This window comes from Anas platyrhynchos, chromosome 8 (genome assembly GCF_047663525.1).
Source record: "Anas platyrhynchos isolate ZD024472 breed Pekin duck chromosome 8, IASCAAS_PekinDuck_T2T, whole genome shotgun sequence".
Lineage (NCBI taxonomy): Eukaryota > Metazoa > Chordata > Aves > Anseriformes > Anatidae > Anas > Anas platyrhynchos.
Genome location: NC_092594.1, coordinates 33317881 through 33336498, shown reverse-complemented (window position 1 = coordinate 33336498; position 18618 = coordinate 33317881). Strand labels below are relative to the sequence as shown.

Here is an 18618-nt window from a genome sequence, read left to right as displayed (position 1 = left end):
TTCTATTTCCTCCTTCACCAAGATCTCGTTGGGACTGATTTTTTTTACAGCTATTTTGAACAACATGGACATCAATTCTCGAGTAGGCACTGAGGAAGGAGAAGCACACATACTGGCATGATGTCACCACCTGAATTATTATACTAGGACATAAAAATAGTTTGAAAAGTAGCATGACCAAAATTACCATATCATTTAATTACAGCCTACTTTCATGACAGGCCATCAGATAATTAACAGTGTCAAAATGCTGAATTGCCTCCATCTTCTACATGCTTTGCAAATGACATGGAAGTCATCTTTTTAAATAGCAACAGCTTAACTGAAAATGTAAAACCCATAGTGAAATACTTTGAAAAATGAAGCAGTCAGCTGAACTGACATGAAATTCCCCGCACCATAAATTCACTAGGGAAGACAGTTAAAATCCATTTAATTTGCTTTCTGAAGATCACATTCACGTGAGGATATTTTTGTGTTAGAAACTATTTTTCTGGAATTGATAGCTTTTTAAAGAAGTTCTAAAAAAAGGAGCCATAAGTGACTGTTCTGTGGAGCTATGCACATGGCCTGGTTCCAGCACTGGCACCTTCCCTCCAGCCTGCCACAACACAGGCAAGCATAAAGCAGAGAAAGGCTGAAAAAGGTGGGGTTTTGTTGATGCTTAATGTTTTTTTTCCAGATATAACTCACCTTCCCTGATTGCCAAGTAACACATACGATACTAGAGAAAACTCTCTGTAGATAGAGAGAGGGAAGGATATTGGAATAAGCTTAGAAAGTGATACAATTGTTATCCATTTATTATTAGAAATTAACATAGAATAAAACAGTGGTCTCTGATCATTTTGTGGAAAAGGGTTTCTGGCAACGGGAGGGAACTGTCCTTCCCGGCCTCCACTTACTCTCCACAAACACCCAGCCAGTACCAAGAGTACCTGTGAGAGGTGAGAGCAGAGCCCAGGCACGCAGACTCCAGAAGCACGGAGTCCAAAGAGCACCCCTCCTCGTCCAAGACAAAAACAGCGATAGGGAAGGCAGTAACAGAAAGAGGTGTTCTCTTCCCCCACCTCAGCTGGCATAATCCCCCCATGCAGCAATGTCAGTTGGGCATCATCTTTGGCATTTAGCTATTTTGCTGATCCCCTTTTCTTTTCCTTCCATCGTTATCACTGCAGCATGCAGGCCTACCTCCCTCTTTCATATTGCCTTTTGCAATCCTTGAAAGCTTCTTTCCTCCCCATGCCACTGTTCCCCACATCTCTATACAGCAATCTCATAATTGGCACCAAATTCCTTATTCTCTTTATTGGACAGAGTTAAAATAAATATTTTTTATATAAATGATACAAAATAAGTTTTGCATAAATTGTAGCAAAGCATAACTGCACTGGATAGACAACTCATGCCTGAACTAGCCGTCAAAAGATAAGAACGGTGCCCAAATACAGACTTAAGCTTTCCTTTGAAGGGTAAGGAAGAGAAAAAACATCTTGAAACTGAAGCAAAAACAGTGCAGCCTCTCTCCTTCATTCTTACTTTTGTAAGATGATGATTCCTTTGTTGAAGAGCCAGAAAGAAAAGTTTTGACTTGTTTCCCCAAAGGAAAGCAAGTGCTTAACACTGAGAAAACTGATGAGCAAACATCCCCTCCCATAGTTTGCAAAAAGCTGGACACCTCAGTAATAATGAAGAGAATCCTATCTCTTGGATGAATAAAGGAATCAAGCTAACGCTAAGCCAGAACTTTATGTCATATGGCAACAAGGGAACATACATGTCAGGTAGAGTGCTTAAATAATAAAGGATAAGGCTACTAGAAAGCAATCTGAGAATACAGGAGAAAATCTGGTGGGTGGATTCATAGCTTCATGACTGTGGCACTATCCAGGTAATTAACAAATTAGGGGCTAAAAAAGATGACTGGAGTAAATTCCAAGGTAACTCAGGTGTGAGACCAAGGGGAGTTCCTTCAGCTTGTAATTTATGCTGATAGGCAAAGGGCTTCAAATATTAGAAAGCAGTGAGTGAGAGAGCTTCTTAAGATGAGTTCAAAGTGGTCTTTATAACTGAAGTCTTTGATCAAGAAATTTGTTTAGTAAAAATGCCATTAAGCAGAGCAGGCTGTGAAAATTACAGCTGACCAGTAAACAAGAATGATTCACTTGGCCAGGATGAAAAACACCTCAAAGCAATTTTTACAGAATGGGGATTGTTCAACAACTCTACCCCTATTCCAGAGGGAGTATGTATTAGATGGACCCTGTTATCCATGTCCTCTTGAGCTAGGACACTATTGCTCTTTTTCCCTGCAAGGAAGCCGTGAGCCCTGCACTAAATTTTTAAATTGCTGAAAACTAGTTGGTATTAACTTGACTATACCTTAAATTATAAGCTCTCCAGGGAAGAACCATCTTTTACTCAGTATTTTTAAAGAAAGCACTGTAACAAGGAATTAGCATCCAGTAAGGCGTATTACACAATATGATGATGCGATGGTAATTGCACATTGCATTCTCCTTGACCAGGTGTTTAACCAGACAATCCTGGAGATGCAAGCATTAGTCCAATAATGACTGGAATGGCTTCCACTAATGGTGGAAGGTATCCCACAAACTGCAGCTGCATGAGCTCAGTGAATGTATCAGGATGAAGGATATCAGCCTGTGCTATCCCTCCTTGTTCATGGAAGCATACCTATAATTCCCACTTTTCAGGAGTGATATTGAACTCTGTGGACTGAGGGAGTCAGGAAGCCAGCAAACGTTGCCATACAGACACCATATCACAGATAAAAAGAGTGAGTAAAAGCAGCAGAGCCACTGGTGCCACTGTACAGATCTCCATGCTGAATACAAGTCACTAGTTACTCCAGGAAAGTAGCGTTGCAACTTTTTTTTTCCCATTAGTTCATTTCTTTTACTAGTAAGTATGAAAACAAAAGCCAGACACATGCTAGTCTTGACCATGTCATTTATTAGGTCAGCAGTGATGGCAAACGGGGAATCGTTCAGTCTTACTGTCACAGACAAAGCCCACCCCTAAATCACATAGAAGCGTACACGTGGAGAGAACATTTATAATGACACATGCTCCTTCCGCTTCTCTTATGAGCTTCATGGCCCTGCTTGAACCATCCTGTTCTCCTCCTAGCAATGTTCTGACTTCACAACAGTGTGGCAACTCCCTGCTCCAGCAAAAGGCCATTGCTTCACTAGGTGTAATTAGGCCTATACAAAACAGGCTTATTTATGCCTTGCTAAATCACATGATTGGGATTGTGTGAAGTGCGGTGAGTCAGAGCACTTTGGAAGCCCTGCCCAGATATTTCCTCATCTCAATGAGAATACAGTCTGTAAATTGTTCAGGCTTATGACTTAAAAGTCAGTCAGATGAATATCCTGAGTTTGCTAAAAAGGCTGGTACTTTATTCCAAACAACCAAGATTGTTTTTGCAAGGGTTCTGGCAATAGTTGCTGCTTACATTATGGCTTTTTACAATAATCGGTAAGTACACGCTAGTTTTTTTTTTTTTTTTTTAGCTAGAAGTTTGGTAGTACCAATAAAAGTATTTGGTCCTTAAATAGAAGTTTACCCTAAGGTAAGAAAGGTCATTTAAGATGTATTGCTTAAGAGTCATCTGGATAAGCAACTGTAGTACAATTCTATTTTGACCAGAAATACTGACAAAAAATCACGTTCAAGGATATAGAGTTAAACATAATGTTTTTTGATAGAATAATGCATAATAAATAGTAAATACAGCAGGAAGCTACATGAGGGGGAGTGGAGCAGAAAAAAAAAAGTACTTTAATCTGCCATTTGTTTTAGCTTTTACCAAATTAGGGAGATGTTCTGAGCATAAAAAACACATTTTTGCTGTAACAGGATTACTTAACTGCAGTAGTAACAACTGTTAAAGCTTGTCTACCTGCACAATAAAAACAATGCACTAATACTTCCAACAGCTATTTTCCATGTGACTGTTTAGAAGGTTAACACTAATTAAAGATAATTATTTCATCACCTCTCTCATCTTGGCTTATCTAAGCTAACACAGAAGGGCAAAAATTTAATCAAGGCACATATCATACAAAAATCTAACACGAATTAAAGGCTCAGGGAAAGTAATACCAAAAAGAATGTCTCATGTTTATTCGAGGCAAGTGAAGTCTTGTTCTGAATGGCTACTTGTTCGTCTGCTCTTTCCTGTCAAATACTGGTCATCCCAAGGAATTAAAAACCAAGGAGGCCCTAAAAGATTCAAAGTTTTAACACGTCCTGTGATATCAGGCACCCAAATTCAACAGCTGCTTCTCAGGCAATACTCACAGCAACCACAAAGAGAGGAAGACGACAAAGCAGTTACAAAGACGATGCACTTGGTGTAGATTCTTGATGACAGGGTTGTGAGCCACTGAGATAACATTGGTGTAAGACATCTAAGCCTTATTGCAGTTTACTGCAAATTCGGAGTATTTTGCCCATTAAAACCAGAAAGTAAGTGTACACACAGTAAAGTTTCTACCAGTTAAGATGTCAATGACATACCTTTGCTTGTTGCCAGAGCAAGCAATCCTGCTCACAGAGGTCACAAGTTCTCAGTGACCAAGCCTGCACTATACACGTAAAAAAAATCTTCTATAATTTAAGATCATCATCAGGAGAGAACACATACCACTAGAAACAATAGCTAGATTATCCCTTCAAATTTGACTTGCAGCCTTTAAAAGAAAAGAACAGATGGAATATTTTTTAATGGAAAATCCATTTTAAGGTTTTCAGGAGAACCGAGCTGGAAAACCACCATGCAATGGGATAAACTACTACAATTTCAGAGTTGGAAGTGGCCAATGTGATTTCTCAGTGCACACTGCCAATGAAAACAATTCTGCAACTCAAAGGGCGGGAGAGATAAGGGTTATAATATTGCTGTGTTCAAATGTTAATAATTTACAACACAGAAACCATGGAGCAGGGAGAAAAGCGATGTAGAAAAGGCTAGAATATGTAATACATTCCCCATTTTTTCAGAAAACTGATATTTCGTTTGTGTCAAAAGAAAAGTCTCAGCAAAGTACTCAAATGTCCAGCAGCAGATACTGAGAAGTCCTGGTCTTTCAGTCAGGCTGAGGAAATCAGGTTGTGGGAGACTTAAAGACCTTTAATATGGGTTACTTTCCTTTTTTAAAATTTTATTTTAATCCCTACTTGCTTTCTTTCAGAAACATGCAAAAATGCAAGCCATTACTAATTACAGCTGTCACTCAGTCCCCAGAAACAGTACAAATGCTTTAAAATGAACAGAGAAGAACCTTTAGCTGCATTATTATTCCCTTGAGACTGTAAAAATGCTGTGAGCAAGTCACAGCTATTTTTGATTGAAAGACCAAGTGTCAGAAACCCGTTTGAAACAAGATCTTGTCAGAGACGGCAATTTTTTCTGAAAGTTCACATTGAAAGCTATTTACTTTCTGAGGTTTTCAATGAACAGGAACCTGCAGCATGAATTGAAACTCCAACAGCTTACCCCAGAAAAATCACTTTTCACTTTGTGAAGAGTCATGCAAAATGGGCACAAGGGGAAGGCTGCATTCAGGTGCTGTGGCTGCAGGGCAAGGGGATGGCTGGGTCAGAGGGTGGCTGCAGTAATGGTACGCTGAAGCCACATGCAGCATTCAGCTCATCAGCCCATGCTGCAGGCACTGCCTACACATCACCAGTTTGCCAGCACTTACCTCCTGTTTCACAATTAAAAGTTTAAAAATAAGCTGCAAGTTATGGAATCTGACCAGATCGGTTGCCCAAGGCATCAATATGGTAAATCCTTCCCTTCTTCCCAAACTCAGGATGACCCTGGCAGCAGCACTGCAAGCTCCCCCCTATTGCTTCACTAAGAGAAGCCTCAGAAGCAGAGCAAGCAGCAGCAGCATGAAAAAAGGCTAGCTCCATGTGCAAGGCCCATTTGTGTGATAGCCATCACTGCCAAGCCTACACAGAAGGACTCAATGCAGATGTTCTCCTTTTAAAGGAAGGTTACCATTTATTTCACAGTTAAAACTGGCCATCTATCAGGTGGTAAGGCAAAGACGACCAAAGCAGACCCTGTACAGACAGCTTCCTCTGCAAGCAGCTGCTCCCTGCAGGAGACCACAGGCTCAAACACTGCCACCCAGGTGCAGGATGGAGTTTCACAAGCTGGCCAAACCAACCAAAGCAAGCTGTCAGGATGAGGAATGACCAAGCTTTTAGCACATGTTACCATACACAACTGCATGGTCAGCCTTAACAGTCAGTTGAGCTGAAAACCCATTGAAAACCAAAGAGATACATTTACAACCAGCCAAGCTGATCTAGGTGACCTCTCAGATCACCTACTTCTGTTGGCACTTGAGAAAGGGAAGCAAGGCAAGGGCTGCCTCTTGCTGGTTTGGAAGCTTGGTATAGGCCTTTCATGAAACTTTAGCCCTGGCGTGCAAAGGCACTGACAATCTGTTCAGATTTTAAGCCTTCACTTACCTATGTCTGGCAATAATTTGCATCACTTGGACATTTCCAACTTCACATGGCCTCAAAGTCAGATCTGATTTTCTGAAAATGTAGTTTGTGCAACATTTCCCACTGTCTGGAGAAAGCAGGTCACATGGCACTGGCTCTTCTTTGTCTAAGTTGCATCAGACCATCTAAAAATACATCAAATACTTTCTAATATTACTTTTTGACAATAAGCAGTTACTATAGCTGCTGCAAGCATGTTGCAAGAAAGGGTGAGAGGTCACCTAACTCCTATTCAGCTAGACATACACTGAAAAGTCAAAGACCCTGGAATCTATTTTTTTTTCTTTAAACTTTTGCCTTTGTTGATACCTTATCAAAAATACTGAACAACTTCAAAAGCCTCAAGTGAGCAGATAATCTCCTTTTACTCCAAGGATGCAACAAATTTAGCATAGTTATTAAATCCATCCACAACAGGGAGTTCAAGAAAGCACTAATATCTGAAAACCTGACAGATACCAGCTTGCAAAGAAAAAAATTGTGCCTGAGCAACCTGTGGGGCTGCTGTTTAGTGAGAGGGCATTTGATAGGACTGGCAGCCCCCCAGGCAGTATGCTTACCATGTAGAAGTAGCTTTTTGTGACATCTGTATAGGTGTAGCTCTTTTCTGAACATCCATCTCCATTGTATATTAATTTACATACTACATACTTGCATGAGGAAGAGCAGTGCTCCCAAAATGAAGGCAAACCAAGGCACTGTGTTTGTTTCTTCTTGCCAAAAATACAGTGCCAGAGTCCAAAATAAAAGCCCAGTTCCCAATAACCCTGCTCTAGACATAAACCCAAGCTTCCACCCAAACATACCAGCAAAACTGACTTAGAGTTAGTCTCTTCACTTGCTCTGCTTGGCTAACTGCATTCTTGACTGGCACTGCAGCCCCCGTGTCTCTGCATAAATCCATGAAGTTCTTCACTGTCTGCAAACTAGTCTTGGAAAAGGAGGAAAAAAGTAAAAAAAAAAAAAAAAAAAAATTACTTGCTGGGAATGCAACTAGTTGAACGTGAATAACCATTCCCTGTACTTCTGCAACCACTTCCATAAAGCTGCCATGGCTGTTGCAATGTGCTTCTGTTTCTGCATCACTTCATTTGCTCAATTACAAAACATAGATCATTTAATCAGTGTAATCCTGATCTCCAGAATAATCTGGCCACTTTGCTCAACAAAACACTACTGTCTTCAAATAATAAAATGATGCTCATCTTAAGGGCCAGTGGAAGAGTTCTATAACCCAAGTTCACTTACAGTGCATGGTTTATTAAGCCCCGGCATGTGTCCCTACCATCTGGAGCAGCACGGGCTGACTGCAGGGAAGAACAGGAGAATTCCTCACTGGGAGACTCTTTAGTAGAGGCATCAATTCAACACTCACATAAAGCACAGATTTACCATGCTGCTTTATAACTGCCTTGGTTCTTTCCTGTAAAAAGCAATACACCGGTCAATCAATACACTGCTCAGTAAACGAATCACTATTAAAACCGCCAGTGCCCAATTGGTACATACTGAATCCAAAACATTTTTGAAGATGGTGGCAGAAGGGATTTAATTAACAGCTCTTAGTTCCCATTGAAAGTTGACAAATAGTAGTGAATTAACGTATTTCAGTAGCAGCTCTGATTTCACCCTTACCATTTCTATGCGCTCTTCAATTAATCCTAGACGAAGTCTAAAGTTTTCAGAAGTTGAAGAAAAATGTACTTCAATCATATTTCTCCAATCTGTTGTATATCAAACGTTCTGTTATCAACTTCTACACTACTGCTTTTCTGCAAACTCCTTCTGTCACCAAGCACATGAGAAATCCCAGCACTCAGTACCAAGTCTCCAGCACCAGTGACTGAATTGTTCTACTGCCATCTGTCATTCACGCACATCTTTTCATAGAGCAAATGCACAAGTGTTCTACAGACTTGCTCTTCTGCCTGAGGCCAGTCAGTCCCAGCTTTCCTCTTCATAAACTAGGGGAATACAGACCGAGTGGCAGTCACAATAGAACACCAGTGTTTGCAGTCTTAGAAGTTTGCCAGGTTCTTGATTCTTTCAGTCTTCTGCAATTCAGCTTTCTCACATACAGTGCAAGAGAAGTTTCAACCTAGACTATGCTTTCCAATACTATTTCCAAATTATTGCCAACATCTTTAGTATGTCAGTAACTTCATCAATGTCAGTAACTTTATCAGCATCTTTAATGTCAACAGCATTTAAGTAGTGAGCAAGTTCACTACAGAAACCAAGCAAAGAACATTTTAATGCACCACCTGTCCACCTTATTGTGGGGAATTTTTACTGTAGCAACGCTCCTCCGTCACTATGCTTCATAACTCTGCATTTCCACCAGCATGTACAAACACTGAGTTTACCATGAACAAATATGAAGAAAAATAGCTTTTCCCACAAGAGCCTTGATGGGTTACTTTTAATTAAAATCAGTTTAATGATTGATAAGCTCTAGTTATTTCCAGCAGCAAATCATAAGTGGTTGACTGTTTTCAGATACAGTGAAAAACTGAAGATAACGTAACTACATAAGCTAGCATATTTAGTTAGTTTACTGCTTGTCAAACATATGAAAGAATGATGGTTTAACATGTAAATTCTCATGACGACCAAGAGCAAAAATTAAACGAATATTTTGTAATAATCAGGAAGTTCAACTATACAGAAGTTTACCAAATCCGATGCTTACTCTTAATCTCTCACAAAATTACTTTCAACATACTTCCTACATCAGAAACCAACAAGCATGAATTTTCAGTATCTGATTAGTATTTGGGAGAGAGGGGGACAACCCATACCACAAACTCAGTACAGTTGCTACTTTGAAGTGCTCTTCACTCGTGCCCCTTAAGCAAATGGCAGAACACCGTAAATACCTGTTTCCTAGTATCCTTCATTTGCTCTTTGAGCTTGCAAAGGAAGCAAAAGGCAATTCAGTGTGCCTGCGCACACGTTAATGAAGAAATCTCTTCCTTATAAACCGAAGAATCTGCAGCCGATTCAAAGTTAGCCATACAACAGACCAAAGTTCCATTCAACACTGCAGAGAAAATAGGAGAGTGGATATATGGGAGTGTGAAATCCTAAAGCTCTATCAGGATCTTCCCTAAACCTGCATGTATCTTTGTCAGGAGCTGTCAGCAAGGAGGCCCTGCTTTGTAAAACAGCAGCTGCACCCACCAGTTGTTCCTCAGCTACTGCTGGTGGGAGGATGAGACAACATACAAGAGGGGACATTTCCTCTTTTGTACTGCTGTTTTATTTTGTAGCAAGATCCATGTAGTATATAAAATAACAGAAAGAAATTAACAAGACCTATAAAATAAATTGAGGAGTTCAGATGACAAACCACTACAGCTCTGCTTTCATGGCTTTATGATGTCGTCACCAGGACTCGTGTATTGTTTACCTTGTACTTTTACAGTTTTCTAGCCTATGAACCTACATAAAAAGCTGATATGTTCCAATTAAGCCATAGTTAAGTGACAGATGTAGAAGGAAAAAACGGCTTTCTTAAGCCACAGCTGCCCTTGACACAGGTTACAATGTCTAACTACACTGTAATGCACATTACATTAAGAACCTTGAAAGAGCCTCTGAGAAAACAGGTTCACATTAAGCATTTTAAAGGAAGGTCATAAATACTGCACTGTACCAATGGTACCTCCCAATGTCCCTCTTTATGTCCGAGGAACATTTGTGGTTTTTTAGTAAGCTACTACATAGATGACACCAAACCTAGAGGTAGGTTATAGGCAAAGGTAAAATACAGGCAAAAAAAAATCCCTTTAGAGCTAGTCATTGCACAAACTGCCCAGCAGGAGGCAAGGCAGAATGTCAACAACTCTTTCCTCCCACCTTAAACGTTGCTCACATGGTGCATTTAATTTCTAGTGACAGTGGATCATCAGTTGCTAGTAAATGCAGTCATGCCAAGAGAACAGCTTGAAGTTATTCAAGCAAAAATCTGTTACCGTGCAAAACTGGTTCACTGGACTATTACCAACTAGACCTCCAAGTTTCATAAGTGACCTGATGGTAGAGAACTAAGGGATTTGTTTTCCTTTTGACGTGATATACTCTACACAATCAACAGGAGAACATAGAGCTAGGTGTGTGGAAGGAGTCAAAAGTTGAGAGAGGAAAAAAAAAAATCACTTTTCTGGGACTGAGTTTTCTTTTTAAAAAAGTTTCTGTACCAAACAAGCTGGTAAACTAGCTCATCTAAGGTATCATCTGGGATCAACATACGGTTGATAACAAATACCGTGTGCATTTCAACATGGATGAAAAACATTTGAAAGTACAATAGTTACAGCAAATTAAACCCCAATTTTAATGGTGTAGCGCCTTCAGGTCACAAAATGCGGACAGAACTTATCTTCACTGCCTTCTGTGCACTATTCTGTGATAATCAAAAGTAACAATGCCGAAGATTTGTTTTATTTCTACTTCCAAAAGAAAAGGGGGAAAGGTTAAATAAGTGTTCTCCAATTTGTTCTCCACTATATGTACACCCACACACATACACACACGCACATGCACACACCCCTCAAACTGCACTGACATTTCGTTTTGACCAAAAGAGTAGATCTTGGGAGTAAGTGCAAAATGCAAAATCAACTGACAGAAAATGCTGAACAAACAGCATCATAAAAATACAAAATATTTATATTACTGAACTATTAACAGATGATGTTCTCTGTTTCTTTAAAACTTTGGAACCACATAGCTGATTTCTTAAATCTAGTCCATGCCAGCTTCCAGAACTATTAATGATTTAGTTAGCTTCATTCTTTGATGCTTCATCAAAATTTTCTACGAGATCTGAAAGAGATGAAGATATTTAATACAGTAATGCCCAGTAACGATGCCTTCAGACATTTAATGAAAAATGCACGTATATGAAATGTTAATTAGTTCCCAACTATACTCATGCACACTTTAAGGGGGGGATTTCAAACTGCTTTAGAAAATGGAGTTTGAATATATACAAAGAACTAGACATGCAGGAACACCAAGAAAGAGTGCAAGTTCTAACACTGAGTAAGATCTGATTTTCAGAGATGCTCTACTATATGCAGTTGAGTCTTGAGCGACAGCCACTCTTAACAACTGTCTGAAGCTATGCACCTATTAACTGCTGTACTCCATCAAACAGAACGTTTTGAAGAGACCTGTACATTTTTATGTAAGGTCAGAAAAATTAAGTGCCACAGCAAAAGAAATCAAACATTTGGGTCACCAACTCATTGTTTTGGCTAACACACCATACTGATGATGTATGAACAAAAGAATGTGGTGATTTATAGTTACCGACTGACAAATTAACAACTTAGAATTAAAGTTTCTCAAGACACCAATAGACACTGACAGAAGCTAAATTTCTTCTACTGCAGAAATAAGAGTACCAAACCCTTATTTAAAAATATACCAATTACATCATTTTACAGATACTCCATTTTCCAGCCCTAAAACCATATTTGGGTATTTAGACCACCTGTTCAACCTCCCTGGAAGTATTTCAAGTTGTTTCTACTTAAGAATTAAGCAATTTGTGCAAGGCAAGCTACTTTCAAAAACTGGAATCTAAAGTCATCAGTATTGAAATGTTGCCCAGCATACGAAGCCTCCCTTAGCAAATGAGTAGAATAATCACATCAAGAGCTAAATACTCCAGTGCATGAATTGAGTATTTGTACATCAAATAGACGTGTAAGTTTATGTGCCTACCTGGGACATCATCATCTTCTTCATCAATATCTTCAGATTTTGGTGCTTTACTGTCCAACACTGTAAAAAGAAAACTGGTGCTGAGTTTTTGTTGTACAGAGTTACTACAACCACACAACAAGAATACATAACATACAAGGAAAAATAGAAGGCATTCCCTCATTTCAAGAAACAATGACTGGGTATCAACAATCATTAGCATGAATAAAAGGTCTATTTGTGAACGTTCTGATATCAAAGTATTAACATTGCCATTTCCAAATGCCTAGGCATATTAATGCAGAGCTAACAAAATATCAAATGATACAGAAAAAACCCAGTGTGACTAAATCTTCTAACTGAAGCCATGTGTTCTCATGCAACGATAACATGGTATCAATCCAAGGCCAACATATCACGATTTCCTAGAGGCCAGAATTGTAGGAAAAAGTATTTCCACATCAAGGGTCCTATATGAAGCCTATTCTTCTGTAAGTCATGATGAAACCAGGATCATGTTACACATAACCTGGAGAAATCCAAGAACGTAAAATAAAAATAATTCCTTCACATTGGTCCACTTATTTTAAGACTAGCTTTCTGTGCTACCTAAGGAAACACAAAGAATTTATTGGTACTGAGGTTGTAATAAAGAAGTATTATTACAATGACCCATCTTTCTACCTATTCATACTAGTAAAATAAGGAAGAAGAAAATCTACTTTCAATTAAACTCTGAATATGAGATATAGATGAGATTGAAATTACTAATTTAGAAGAAATAGATTAATTTGTTGAAAATATTAAACTAAAAAATGTATTTTCTAACTCCCAAGAGGGACAAGTGCAACATATTCAATTACAGACCTTTTAATGGCCATTTCAGTTACCATTCAAGACAAAAAAAAGTCTAAAAACTGTTTTTCATATTTATAATGTCCAACTTCACTGGGACTTGTTATTAAGAATTAATTTTGGCAACACACATGAAACATGAACTCTGACATAGACTTAAAATAAAAAGCATACCTATTCCACAGTCAAAGAAAGCTTTTACAAACTCTTACCAAAATCAGACTGATTACTTGCATACTTTAAAATACCGTTTTATTCCGATTTCATAAAATGTTCTTTCAAAATAAACTCCCATTTATTCTTAAGATACAAACTTGCTTAGAGAGAATAGCTGAGACCACTACAAAAAAATGATTAGAAAATGAATCACACCGGAAGATTTGATTTTGAATTGTGAGCGTTGTTTTTCTTCCAAATGGAATTCCAAAATAGAAGATAAAGAACAAGTTCTCTTCCTCCACAGTGAAAACATTTTGTGGAAGAAAGAAAACAGACCTGGTACCCTGACAAAGAGAACCTGTTGAGATTTTCTATATGAAAACTGAAGTTACTTCTGTTTTGCGAAGTATTTTGTCACATGCAGTTGTATGCCTGGAATTAAAACATGCCTGACCTACCAGATTTTAATGTTAATTTTAAATGAGGGCCAGCATATACAGTCTTGAAACAAGAAAAATTTGATTATCCCCTCATCACATACTGTATGTCCACAACAGCGGCCAATAAATAAAACCAAGTAGGTTTTTCACTGCTTTTATGTCATGTATTGTTACTAAATGTGGGTTAAAGTTTCAACACTGCATGCATTCTCTCAATCATCAATGAAAAATTCCAAGAAGACCTACCTTGTCTTGGGAATTGTTCAGCTAACTTCCTGAGACTTGTTAAGCTGTCAGCACCAAGCTGGCTTAAGATGCCTGGAAGCATTTCTGTGATCGGTTTAGCCTCTGCATGACCAGTAATTGCAAAAGTGTTGGCAGAGAGGGATGCCTGAACCTTGGGGTTGTTGAAGTGAATAACTGTTCCATCATCTTTTATCATGTTCACCTGTTTAAACAGATAAACTACATTTACTAAAGTGTTGCAGCATCTTGCTGAAGAAGTGCAATAAATTAATTCAAAACTAGATTGAAGTTTTAAAATATAAATACAAAACTAGTACTCCTAGAGAATAAAACCACACATAAAGTACCCAGAATTAACATCACCTGAATTGGAAGTAAAATGAGTTAGTTGTCTAGAAAGGGCTCACACATACTACATGAAAAGTCTGAATTTAACAGCTATGATTGCCTTATACTCTTATCTTTATAGTAAGCAATACATGTGCAAAGGCTTGTGTGTTATCATACAGTCCACATTTTTGTGGAAGGCAAGAAATATATACAGGCTATTAGCCTTTAAGGCATAAACCAGTTATTATCAAGAATGTCTAGGGAGAGAAATCTCCAAGTCTGCACTCTTAAAAACTAAAGCTCTAACAAAAAAGCTTTGCCGTATCAGCTGTGAATGGCAGCGTCTTGAACTATCTATGTCACCTATCAGGAATAGGTTATTGTTTCTGGAGCAGAATTGGCAAAGGCACATGATTCACAATCTGGCCTCTTTGCTGAAACTGCCCAATACAAAGACTTCTCCCTCACATCTCTTGCAGTGTTCTAGATTCATAAATTAGCTGCACTGGAACAGGCTTCAGTGCCCTCCTAGAAGAGTCATCACAAAATTACTGAAACCAAGCACAACATACAATGATTCTGTTCCCTTTAGCTGGTGCTCTGAATTAATAAGAATTAAGTTTCACAACCAGTTTTAATTCTTACAGCAGCCTGTTTTGGCTCTTACAGTTGAAGTTTATTCTGTGTTTTTTTTTTTTATTTATTTTTTTATTCTGCATTTTTACAGTTTTGAAGAAGGGAAACTTAGTTTTTTTCTTCCTGGGCATGGCTGAGCTAGGGTTACGCAGAAACCAATTTTATCTGAAGAAAAAAAAATTGAAGAGTTTTACTCATCCAAAGGAACAGCTGTACTGAAACTTATGTATTTTATAACACTGCTTTTAGCAGAAGTTACAGGGAGAAAATAATGGAGGATTAAAGAGCACATCTAGAACACAGATTTAACTGTATTGAACTTTAAAGATTAATAGCCGTTTTGAACAGAAAAAAATAAAAAAATAAACAATAAATAGGTGTCACTCTCCTGCAAGACTGAGGGGAAAATGATGAAAGCTGTATGTAAGCAGTCATCTTACTTAAAATCCTCTTCCAACCAAAACAAATCAAAAAAATCTGCCTTCTCAACACTACTAACTTCCCCAAACTGTACTTACATAGGGCAGTTTAGGTCTTCCTGAACAGTAAGGCAACATACTGTAATTATGTACCTAGCTATCCTCCTTCACATCAACATATTCTAAGTCTTAATAACCACGTCTGAATAAAGATCTTACACCCTGTGTAAAAAGAACAAACAAGGACTGGGTTTTTCTCTGCATTTGTATAGCATAACATATAAACATCATAATTCAGTCAGCCAAATTAAAGTGTTTCTGCAGCAGAGGTATGAAAGCTTACAGGCAAACCAGGCTTCCATACTGGATTGGTATTTGCCTTTGGAGGAGAGATACCCATAAAGTGACCTCTGGAGGCACCCTGCAACCCTTCCTTAAATTAATTAATCACAGATTAAATATTATGCTTCAACCACGTACTACAGTAACATGGAGCTCACAGTGAAGTAACACCTCCTCCCCCGCATATGAGCATCACACTCTCTACAGCACTATGGAAATAGTTTCTATTCCAGCTAATACTTTATATGGAAAAACTTATACACACAAAAAAAATACTCAGGGAATACCTGAAGCCTCTGTATTGCTGCTTTATATAACAGAAGCTGGTTCTGTAGAGTTTTGCTAGTGTTGTAAGAAATATCAGCCTTCTATAACTTCAACAACCAAATCTAGTTTATTTTTCATGCCATGAAAAAACTTCCTTTTGATAATGCAGACTTGCAAGTTGTTACTCCAAGCATTTTGATTCTCTACCTTAAGTTTTGCATCACATAACTTTCTTTACGCATCCCTGTGCAGTAAGATGTACTTAACACTTCTATTAAAATTAAGCAATTGATTACATGATGTTATGAATTAAGGGAAGTTTTGTTTTGCAATTAATGCAAGAGACATACATTAAAAGCAGCTTACTGGCTTCTGTGATCACAGTCTGGCCAGAAACTCTTCCCTTTTCTCTATAGATATGTATGCATCAATGTAAATGAGACCAAAAAAATAAAGTAATTTCACCCTATGTGTAATCACACCTGAGTTTGAGGGGAAAACTTGTTAAGAAATAAAATTAAAAACACAAAACCAACACCAAAACAACACAATGAATTTAATTTCACACAAGAAACATTTATTTTTCTCACTATACCTCTTCAATGCCAGCAATGTTATTTACTGCCAGTTTTTTGAGGGAGCTCTGAAGTTTTTTGTCATCAGCTGTTGCCGTTCTGTGCACCACCTTCTTCTTTCTGCGAGCTGTTCCCTGGAAAAGAATCAAGAGAACACTCAGCAACACAAACTCTTACAACACTTGAAATTTAAGTCATCTCACAATCCAAGCAGAATGTCTTTAAGCTATGAAAAAGCTGTAGTGAAAAATGTTTCTTGTCTTTCTTCCCTTCACCTACAGTTTCTGTCAGTCTCAATTTTGAGATTTTTCTTAAGCGTAGAAGACAAAAAGACGCTGAAAAATAGCAGTATTTTCTCTTTCCACAAGATGGATTATAAAAATACTATTTACTATTAAGCAACATAGAAGAATGCTTCCTGAGAATTTTAGGTTTGTCCAGAACAACACAAATACAGTGATTTTAAAACACTTTTGTAACTGTGCAACTTAGTTTTTTAAACTGTTCCACAGATAGCAACGTTGAAATTCCTACTTTAATAACTTCTATACGATCCCTCCAACCCCAATATCTCTGGTTAGGAAACATATGCCCACACTGAACAACCTATATTGTTTTTTTGTCACATTAGCTACCTTCTGGCTCAGAAAGAGCTCAATTATAAGTCCTGGAGCTGATACAAAGGAAGAAACGGAAGAAACTTTCCAGCAGAGAGAAGACAAAACTAGAAAAACCAACAGGTAAGCTTAGCTTGAGCTTTCACAGGTCACAACAAGTCACAAGGTTTAAGAAGAGCATACACCCTGGAAACTACTCATCCAGCAGGTGTGAGCTAAAAGAAAACTACCTTTCATGTAAGCAGTACTATTATCCAGATCATGTTAGAGGCCTTAAAAATATACTTTTGTTGAAGTATGTATTTTCCCCCCTCCTAAATTATGTTTTGAAAAGGAAATTTTAAAGAGAATTCTCTTTTAACATATAAGTTACATAAAATAGCGTATCTCTGATGCTTTTCTTACCTTTCCTCCTATTCGGACTTGAGCTTGAAGCTTGGCCAGTTTTTCTTGATTCATAGTGTTGCGTCTGAAGAATGAAACAGAAATACAAGTTAGCTGCTAAAACATTAAGGAAAAACCCTCAACGAAGCAGGGCAAACAAACAAAAAACCTTTAAAGCCGCCCCATCTCGATAGCACAAAGCAGTGCAGCAGCAGCTTGCTTAGCTGAACCGTGTACCACAACGAAGCAAGCCAACACATTTTGTGTTGCATCAGTTTGAGATATTAGCTGCAAATTTCCAAGTGCATCAGTTTAGTATTTGGCTGAAGCACTCTGACGAAGATCAGCACGTAGAGCACAACTGCTTCCAGGAACATAGCACCTTCATGATTAACAGAGCCCAGGGAGCGAGACTCATCGCTGAGCTGCCTCACGAGCTATTTCCACATAACGAACCCCCGCTACTGGCAGCTGACGACCCCACCAAGCCCTCGCAGTGCCACAGCGATCCCTGGCAGCTCCCCTCCCAGCTCAATACCTGGGAACTTTGTCAACTGGGTCCCCCACGGGCCAAGCGTGACCTTTAAAGGCTGAAGACCTCAAATACCCGCAGCGGGGGCAAAACCCCCTCAGGGCGAGGCGCCCCCCTCGCGGGCCTGCCCCGAGGAGCCCTCAGCGACCCCCCCGGGGCGGCTGCAGCGCGCTAGGGGCGGGCAGAACCCGCAGCACCGCGTCCCGGCCTCGCTTCCCCCCTTCCTCTCCCCGAGGCCCGGCAGAAGGGAAGGGAAGGGGCCGGGAAGAGGCCCGGGGGCCGCCCGCACGATGCCGGGGGGCGCGGGGCGGTTCTCACCTGAGCCCGGCGGCCCCTCGGCGGCCCGACACGCGGTGCGCACAAGATGGCGGCCGAGGAAGGAAAGAGGGGCGCACAGAGAAAGGAAGCTTCGCGCCACGTGACGGCGCGAGCCCCCCCCGCCCCCGCGCGGTGATTGGCGGCGGCTCCGCGTTGTATTTGCATAGAGAAAGAGGGGGGGACGCCCCCCGAGAGCGGGGCATGCTGGGAGTTGTAGTCTGCTGG

The 18618-nt window shown here is 39.4% G+C and overlaps 2 protein-coding genes across 3 annotated transcripts in view; both read right to left on the bottom strand.

The window, feature by feature from the left end:
* The window catches only part of ZFYVE9 (zinc finger FYVE-type containing 9), a 77422-nt gene extending 69330 nt beyond the window's left edge, over positions 1 to 8092 (bottom strand). The window contains exon 1 of the mRNA XM_072042013.1: positions 6520 to 8092. The gene's annotated coding sequence lies outside the window, so the exon portion shown is untranslated. The remainder of the gene's footprint in view (positions 1 to 6519) is intronic.
* Positions 8093 to 8974: 882 nt separating this feature from the next.
* On the bottom strand, positions 8975 to 18540 carry BTF3L4 (basic transcription factor 3 like 4). Of its 2 annotated transcripts, none has more exons than XM_027463411.3 (6): positions 18394 to 18540; positions 17565 to 17628; positions 16563 to 16676; positions 13974 to 14175; positions 12295 to 12354; positions 8975 to 11388 (listed from the first exon to the last, which is right to left on the bottom strand). In XM_027463411.3, the coding sequence occupies exons 2-6, from the start codon at positions 17616 to 17618 to the stop codon at positions 11342 to 11344; spliced, it is 477 nt and encodes a 158-aa protein (XP_027319212.1). In that variant the 5' UTR covers positions 17619 to 17628; positions 18394 to 18540; the 3' UTR covers positions 8975 to 11341. The 2 variants fall into 2 exon arrangements, with proteins under 2 accessions (XP_027319212.1, XP_005027279.1); XM_005027222.6 differs by lacking the exon at positions 18394 to 18540 and adding an exon at positions 18082 to 18261.
* Between the last annotated feature and the right edge of the window lie 78 nt (positions 18541 to 18618).

Coding starts and splice junctions, on each gene's coding strand:
- BTF3L4 (XM_027463411.3), bottom strand. CDS start 17,618: ATGAATCAAGAAAAACTGGCCAAGCTTCAAGCTCAAGTCCGAATAGGA. Junction 14,176..16,562: donor ACATTGCTGGCATTGAAGAG/GTATAGTGAGAA, acceptor CTGTTTAAACAG/GTGAACATGATAAAAGATGA. Junction 11,389..12,294: donor AGAAGATGATGATGTCCCAG/GTAGGCACATAA, acceptor CATCTCTTTCAG/ATCTCGTAGAAAATTTTGAT.